Consider the following 8,411-nt stretch of genomic DNA (forward strand, 5'->3'; position numbering starts at 1 on the left):
CGACGGCGGATATTCCGGCGGCGGGGGACGGTGGTCCGGCGGTGGCGACGTTTTCCGGCGGCGGCGCGTGTACCTCACGCGCGCGCAGAGGCAAAACTTCCGGAGGCGCGTGCGGCTTCGTCCGGACTCCGATTGAGGCGTTTTTGGTGGCTACGGATTTGTCTCGACGAGAGGAACACGATGGTAGTCTTGGATTCACGAGATTCATCACGGTTAGGAAGTTATGGGCGATTTACTAAACGGAAACGAAACTGAGCTTAAGGAATGCGGTTTCCGGCGATTACCTAGGGTGTTTATCGGTGGTGGCAAGCTGAACGTGGTCACGGCGCACGGTTGCTCCGGCGACGAGCTCAGGTGAGCTTTCTTCCTTCTTCTCCTTCTTCTCTCTCTCTTTCTCTCTCTCTTTCTCAAGCTTTAAAGAAGATGGAGATGGTGGGGAAGAAGGTGGAGATGGTGGAAGAGAAGGTGGAAGTGGTGGGGTTGGAGAAAGAAGTGGAGATGGTGGAGATAGTGGAGATGGTGGGAGTGGTGGGTCATTACAACTACCATCTCGGATTTATCAGTTTGTATGATTAGACGATATATATATATATATATAATTCTAATTACGAACAGCCGAATTGGCATCGATTGACAGTTTTTTAAACATTAGTCGGTTAGAAATCGATCTGACAGATATCCCAGATTATAAAAAAAGTGAATAATAGACATAATTGTAACCATTTTCGTAATTGGTAAAAGATGACGGTATATTTGTAGGAAGAAAAAGTCACCACTGATAATGTATTGGTTTATTCAGAAAAGTGAAAAAAAAAAAATAACAATGAGAAGTAAGTAAACAGATTCCATTATGGTAAAGAAAAGAAGCATACATAATTGAAGGATTAAAAAAAAAAGAATTAAAAGTGTGGAAATGGGAGCTGGAGCATGAGATGCGAACAGCTTGGAGACGGTCTCACGCTCATGTCTCATGATCCTTCTTTTGTGGGCGAACTGGACCACGTAACATACATATTTTAAGTTTCTTCTTTTTCTTTAAGTAAATTATAATTCACTCGCACCAATTGATTGTTTCAAACAATTTTACAGTTCGAAGTCTGGATATAAGTTTAGGGAGATAGTTACGCTATTTGGGTGATTACTTTGGTTATAGTGTTGGACATATATTTGTTACAAATAACCTATCAAAACTAGACCTATAAATATCAAGTTTGAAAGTAAAGTCAACCTGATTTGTATTGTGATTAAAATTAACATGGTGATTTAATCTACCGTGAGTAGTAATCCAGGTTCACTAGCATGTGGGTTTGTTTGAATAGATAGATAATTTTTTGGAATGAATATTAAATTTGTATTCATCAAAAAGCATTTTTCATCTAGTTTGTGCTTAAGCAAATCATTTTTCAAAAAGCTGCTTGGTCTCTAAAGAAGATAAGAACCACCTAATTATCAAGAAACTATTTTTAGGTCAGGGAGAAGAAAATGTGAAGTTTGAAAAAGAATGAGAGAAATGAACTCCAAGGTGGATGCAATATAAAGGTATTTAAGCAAAAAACCATGAATTATTGCATCTCATGTGAAAGTAATGGACACTCAACTAGCTCAAGTAATAGCCGACACCAAAGGAGTGGCGATGAAAAAAGAGGCCTAGTAATAAATATTGCAATCCAAGACTCTGAGATCAAAAGCTTCACGTCCACATAAATAATCATAGACGAGTTTGAAAGTGTAAACTACTGCCCATAAGAAGATTTGGGTGACTAGAGCTGTGAGGGAGAATAGTTCAGTACACTTACCTGTGAACAAGTGATTTTGATGAGGAAGAGAGGGTCAAGAACCAGGCCGAGTGCACGGCTGGAGACAAATCCATACGGACCAATCCGAAGAAAACAATGTGGAATGTCAAGGAAAGCCTAAGCATTATAAGCATGCTTCATGTTCATTTGGTGGCGATAGCAAATAAAGAAAGTACATGATTAGATGAGTTCAAAGGATGCTTCCTAAGCTTAAACAAATACTTAGAAATGAATTGCCAAGTTGAAAATGTTAAGGAACTTAAATGAGAAAAGTACAGGGTTAGGCGAGACTGATTAATAAAGCACCATTTTATGTGAATAGATATGGACAAGGAAAAAGGACTTATGTGTATTTTCTTGGGCTATTTTTTAGCAACTTGGCTTATCGCTTCTCTCATAGTTTAAGAATCGTTTTCCGATGATCTAGATTTTGTCCAATGGTTTGAGCTACGGAGGAAAGGCTTACAAGAGATCTTCAACATGGGCAAGTAAGCTCGGTCAGGCGTGATCTTCGTAGAACGGCTTAGGTGATACAGTTAGGTGTAGATCTTTATAAGGCAGGTAGTATTGTCGGTTGTCGGATTGTCTATGTAATATTTCTCATAATTGTAATATCATAATAAATCAGCGTTAAAAAAAAAATTTGTTCAACTGAATTCAATACTTTCTTATAATCGTCAATTTTTCTTGGTATTTCAAATAACCTAGTATCAAAATTTTCATATATAAAAATCGGCCAAATTCAGATTCTAACAATATTCTGTTCAGTTATTTTAGCCAACTCAAGTCCAAACTGAACCGTCTAATTATGGTCAGTTTGGGTCGGTTCCTTTGGTTCTAGTTTAGTCGTTTTCATGCTCATGTCTAGTGGCGAGACTTTTCTCTAAGAGCACCTGCAACGCAGGATTTAAAATAATCCTTAACTGTTTAAAAATTAATAAAATAATTATGTGGGACCCATGTTTTTAGGTTTTTGTGTCACCAAAGTTTCAAATAATCTTTGCTTAAGGATTCATTCTTATGCAATATCGTCACTGTTTCTGGGCCTCGAATGATCATTTCTTTTTTTCAGCTTAAAAAAAAAAAATAACAATAAAAAAATTCTAGTTACTATTTCTAAAAATTTATGCACAGGTTCACGGTTGCTGATGCACTTACATACTTGTCCCAATATAATCGGTAATACTGAAAGAATACAACAAATAAGAAAATGGTACAATCTGTACCACCCTTTAAGGACACCAATCAGAGCACTGTAATGTGTAGCATGACTCGAACTGTAACCTAATTTCCAGAAACGATATGTTAAAAGAAAGTAAATACATCTCACATCTCACTATAGAACATATACAAGTCAACTTTCGACACATATCAATCATTTATCATACAATAATTACGTCCATGTTCTCCCTTAGCATTTTCTTCTCAGTTCTCGCTTTTTTTGTTTGACATAAAAGAACTCATTATAAGTTGCTCCGATGTATTAACGCTCAACATAAACCAGAACCATCCAAGAATATTTCTCTGGTTTAGAATTTTAATATTTATTTCACAACCATGAAGAAGATCGATTTAGGGAACCACCGCGAGACGGCTCAGCCGGAGTGCATCAAAGCTCTCATTGTCGAATTCATCACCACCTTTTTCTTTGTTTTCGCCGGCGTCGGATCCGCCATGGCCACAGGTAAATTATTTTACAACACATTCATGTTCTTTGTTATAATTTGGTCATACCAAGTTAGTTACTGGCTATGTACATGCAAATCTAATCTAAGTCAATTTACATTGGTATTTTTAACCATTCTGCTTCTCAAATCTATGGCTTATGTTGTTTATATTTTATTCATGGTATAGACAGCTTAGTCGGAAACACTTTGGTGGGACTTTTGGCGGTCGCGGTGGCTCATGCCCTTGTGGTGGCGGTTATGATATCTGCGGGCCATATCTCCGGTGGTCACCTCAATCCCGCTGTCACCATCGGCCTACTTTTCGGAGGTCACATCAGCGTCTTCCGCGCATTCCTCTATTGGATTGATCAGCTGTTGGCCTCCTCCGCAGCCTGCTTCCTCTTAAGTTACCTTACTGGAGGAATGGTACGTTTAATATCACCAAAATAAATTAAACGTTAATTAATACAGTTTAACACGTATTATTAACATACATGTTAATACAAATACAAATTATAACGCAATAATTCATATTTCACATGGTTTTATTCTTTAGTATTTTAATTTGACACTAGAAACCAAAATATTTAAAACTAATATGTTATATAAGGATTTTTTAAAATACTTTTAACGATCTCAATTCAAGTTAAATGTATAAAATACAGAATTTAAACACATGATGCCATGTAAATCATACGTGATAAAACGTTCTTTAAAAGATTATGCATTTCGTTTGACAATTGAATTATTACGTTTTGTGATTAGGGAACTCCGGTTCACACTTTGGCAAGTGGAATCAGCTACACCCAGGGAATCGTATGGGAGATCATCTTAACATTCTCACTTCTCTTCACTGTCTACGCCACGATGGTGGATCCCAAGAAAGGCTCCCTTGATGGGCTAGGCCCACTTCTCACAGGATTCGTTGTCGGAGCCAACATCCTTGCCGGTGGCGCCTTCTCTGGAGCCTCAATGAACCCGGCCAGATCATTTGGACCTGCTTTGGTCTCTGGGAACTGGACTGACCATTGGGTATATTGGGTTGGACCGTTGATCGGAGGTGGACTTGCTGGATTCATCTATGAGAACGTCCTCATTGACCGTTCAGATGTCCCACTCGCCGACGACGAGCAACCATTCCTCAATTGAATGCTTGAATCTATACTATGCACGTTACATATCTATCAGGCTCATCACTAATAATGCATCTTCTTGGTACACTTCAAGATGTATTTCTTGTGTTCTTATCGTATTTCAAGCAATTTCTTTAAATTTATCAAGTTCCAATTATCAAAAGTATAAAACATTATAGAATATCAGAAAAAGATTCACCAAAAGCCATTGCAAGAACAGTGACCGTCTTTGAAATGGTGGAACCTATTTCTATCTCTCACAATGATCTCTCTGCCAAAAATCTTGGAGATCATCATAGAAACCTGATGACAATCACCACAAACTCGAAGGTTCTTCACGATCCTAATAGGGACATCTTCTTTCAAACTCATTATACCAAACGCAATCGCTGCTTTTTCGCTATGCAGACACAGAGCATCCTCTTTCTCCTCTTCATCTATGTCAAACATAACCGGGCTCGTGTCTGCTTTATACCCAGCAAGTCTCAGCCTCCTCGAGATCTCCTTCCAAAACGCCTCGATCTCTGTATACCTCGGGTGCGATTTATCTCCGACAAAGAACTCATGGACTTCTCCATTGACCTCCATTACACTGCACCCTGGTTCCTTTTTAACTCCTCTAGATTTCATCGACTGTCTAACGTGACTAACATTTTCCCAATTGTCTGACTCTGCATAGATGTTTGATAACATTACATAAGCCCCGTGATTTGTCGTCTCTAGCTCGAGCATTTTTTTAGACGCAAGGACGCCAAGTTCGAGATTCTTGTACATTCTAGATGCGTGGAGCACAGAGCTCCAAACAGCAGCATGAGGCTTCATGGGCATACGCTGGATGATACGGACTGCTTCTTCTAAGTGACCTGCACGAGCATACAAATCTACTAAGCAGCCATAGTGATCAAGCTGAGGCTCGATCCCAAACTCATCCCTCATCGAATCAAAATGTCTCTGCCCTTCATCTACCAAACCAACCACACTGCAACCTCTAAGAACAGAGACGAACGTGACAGCGTTTGGAGTAACACCGTCTCGTTTCATAAGAGAGAAAAGATCGAGACATTTCTCCCCGAACCCATTCATGGCGAACCCGTTCAAGGCGCTACTCCACGTGTAAACATTCTTCTCTTCCAGACCCCAGAAAACTTCCATAGCTTTGTTCATGTCACCGCATTTTGCATACAAGTCGACCAACGTTGTCCCAAGCCTCACAGTGATTTTGATTTTGTTTCTCTCTATGTAAGAATGAGCCCACCTCCCTTGGTCCAAAGCTCCCAGCTGAGTACAAGCCGACAAAACCGAAATCATGGAAACCGCGTTGACTTTCACGCCTTCCAGCTGCATCAAATGAAACAAGTCCAGAGCCTCCCTCGATTCTCCGACCTGAGCATAGCCAGAGATCATAGCGTTCCAAGCAACCGGGTCTTTCTCCGGCATCTCCTCAAACAACTTCCTAGCGAAACCCACATCCCCGCATCTCGCGCAGGCCGTGACCATCGCCGTCCGACACACGAAATCCGGACAAGAAACAGAGTCAAACACCTTGTGGCAAGAATCCGGACAGCCTAGCTCAGCGTACAAAGAGATCAACCCGGTTTGGACATGCGGGTCGTTGTCAAAACCGCGTCTTATGGTTGTACCGTGAACTTGAAGCCCTGTCTCACGCATACCTAACCCAGTGCAGGCCTGAACCAAGAAGTTGACAGTGTAATTATCCGGTTTAAGATAACGAAGTATCTTTCTATAAAAATCGAAGCTTTTCTCTGGGACAGGGCTTTTGCAATGTGCTCTGATCATAGAGTTGAGAGCAAACAATGTAGGTTTATCAGACCTATCCAGGATCCGATTGGCATAGTCTAAGTGTTTCTGATCACTCAAAGCCACTGCCTTTACGAACTGACCCACGAGATGGTCGTCGTTGAGCGTCCCGTCGACCAAGAGCTTGGCGTGGATTTGCCGCACTTCCTTAAACGTTGTGCCGGAATCCAATAGAGCGATGACCGGGTGTTTGACGATTCTGCTCATGACTATAACAACATCCTATGCAACCTGCAGGGAAGAAGGTACCAAGGAAGAACAATGTCAAGCAATAGTAAGAGATTGTGTTTAAAGTTCAGTTGGGCATTTTAGCGAACATCTGGTGTGCGACTCTCAAAAATTTACATCTGCTAAAAAAAGTTATGAAAATGCGGAAGATTATAAGGAGAGGATTATAACCTGACTCGGCGGCCTGCAAACTCTGCGCCGGTGAGATCTTTACGGCAGCAGAATTTTCTCAGGAGAGAGAGAAGGAGAAGCGTATCAATGAGTTTAGACACTAAACCAGTGTTTGGGTTATATTGCAATTGTGATGCAGAACCGATCCAAAACCAACCTGAGAAAATAATTTTTGATTCCGAATTAGTGGAACTAAAATTGTTGACAAAAAAAATGGAACTCTGAAGGGGTTTAGCGGGAATTGTATTCACGTGCCGTTTTGATTTTTATAATCTAGAAATTTGTTGAATTTGTAAAGAATTTTTTTTTTAAAAATTACATTGAAAATATTCTTTTGTAATGATTTTAAAAATCTAGAAAATACTGTATATGCAATATTTTGAAATTTTAGTTTTATGAATAACATTGTTTAGGATTCAATGATGCTAAATTTTAATAGAATCACTAAAGGAATAATTTGTAAATTACTCCACTAACAGTTTGAAATTTAAAAATTACACCTTTTATTTTATTTTTTGAAAACTACACTTTCTTAAATGTGAATTGACTTTTTTACCCAAATTAAATATTTCAATGAAATTTAGATATAAATTCAAAATTAAGAATAATATTATTATAATTATTATGCTTAAGATAAATTTGTATGTTGATTCTCTACAAAATATTCGTTTCATAAAAGTTATTATCTATCAAGCAAGTTCTAAATGTCTATTCATATATGTGCTTAATTTGTTTGACTTTGAATATGATGTGATCCAACAACACTAAAAAACACTGTATTTTTTTTCCCACAACTTGATTTATATTATTGTGTAGTCCTCTTGCCATCCTTCTGCCCCAGACACAGTAACGCACCAAACTTCTCCTCTCAAACAGAATATTTCCTTGTAAAGATAATTCTGAAACATAACAAAGTAAAACTGAGCGGCCTCTCTCATAACCAAACTGATTAGCAAACTGAGCAGGATGATCGAGATGGGTTTCTGAGTGATGCTACGGCAAATCTCAACATGTCAAGAGATGGAAGGCCAATAAAACCACTTCAAAAATATCAAGATATGGATTGAAAACAATACGAGGAAAAGGTAAACAAGGTCGTCGAAGTTGCGGATACCATACTCCCTAGTGTTTGCTCCTTCTTATCTTGTTTCATTAAGCTTATGTAGTATAAGTTTCTCTTTTTCTAAGCTATTGCTTGGTTAGATACGAGGCTTCATGGTTTCTAAAATTTTATGGTGGTAAAACTACTGTATATTTATGTCTTTTAATTGAATGTCCTTTTTATAAAAAAAAACATAGCAAAAGTTAGTTACTTTTTATGCGTTCTTGCCACCAATTATCAGACATGTCTTTTCATACTTAATTCTTAAAACAGCAACAAAATGACAAAAAGCAACCAAACAAACAATCAACAAATTCACAAAAAAAAAATTGACTTGCATCATTAGCCATATTTTTTCTTGCTAAAACATGTATAGGATGAAAGAAGAAGACAACTCTGTAAAACCGGAGTACACTTGAAAGAGCACGATCATAACAAAGCTAGACCCAAGTTGCATCTTTTTCACACAAAAATAGCAAATATTTTAGATGAATAA

At 38.5% G+C, this 8,411-nt stretch overlaps 2 protein-coding genes across 2 annotated transcripts; one reads left to right on the forward strand and one right to left on the reverse strand.

Moving 5' to 3' along the window:
- Positions 1 to 3,204: 3,204 nt before the first annotated feature.
- Positions 3,205 to 4,739, forward strand: LOC106336645 (aquaporin TIP4-1). The gene is made up of 3 exons (XM_013775539.1): positions 3,205 to 3,480; positions 3,651 to 3,889; positions 4,229 to 4,739. Exons 1-3 carry the CDS (start codon positions 3,354 to 3,356, stop codon positions 4,610 to 4,612), a joined length of 750 nt encoding a protein of 249 aa, XP_013630993.1. The 5' UTR covers positions 3,205 to 3,353; the 3' UTR covers positions 4,613 to 4,739.
- Positions 4,703 to 7,027, reverse strand: LOC106336644 (putative pentatricopeptide repeat-containing protein At5g40405). Its single transcript, XM_013775538.1, has 2 exons — positions 6,814 to 7,027; positions 4,703 to 6,645 (listed from the first exon to the last, which is right to left on the reverse strand). The coding sequence occupies exon 2, from the start codon at positions 6,619 to 6,621 to the stop codon at positions 4,792 to 4,794; it is 1,830 nt and encodes a 609-aa protein (XP_013630992.1). The 5' UTR covers positions 6,622 to 6,645; positions 6,814 to 7,027; the 3' UTR covers positions 4,703 to 4,791.
- Between the last annotated feature and the right edge of the window lie 1,384 nt (positions 7,028 to 8,411).

Source organism: Brassica oleracea, chromosome C4 (genome assembly GCF_000695525.1).
Source record: "Brassica oleracea var. oleracea cultivar TO1000 chromosome C4, BOL, whole genome shotgun sequence".
Taxonomy (NCBI): Eukaryota; Viridiplantae; Streptophyta; class Magnoliopsida; order Brassicales; family Brassicaceae; genus Brassica; species Brassica oleracea.

Bases quoted from the DNA above. Each gene is read 5' to 3' on its own strand.
- LOC106336644 (XM_013775538.1), bottom strand. From the start codon at position 6,621: ATGAGCAGAATCGTCAAACACCCGGTCATCGCTCTATTGGATTCCGGC.
- LOC106336645 (XM_013775539.1), top strand. From the start codon at position 3,354: ATGAAGAAGATCGATTTAGGGAACCACCGCGAGACGGCTCAGCCGGAG. The intron at 3,481-3,650 runs GTAAATTATTTT...TTCATGGTATAG, and splicing joins CGGATCCGCCATGGCCACAG to ACAGCTTAGTCGGAAACACT. The intron at 3,890-4,228 runs GTACGTTTAATA...TTTTGTGATTAG, and splicing joins GTTACCTTACTGGAGGAATG to GGAACTCCGGTTCACACTTT.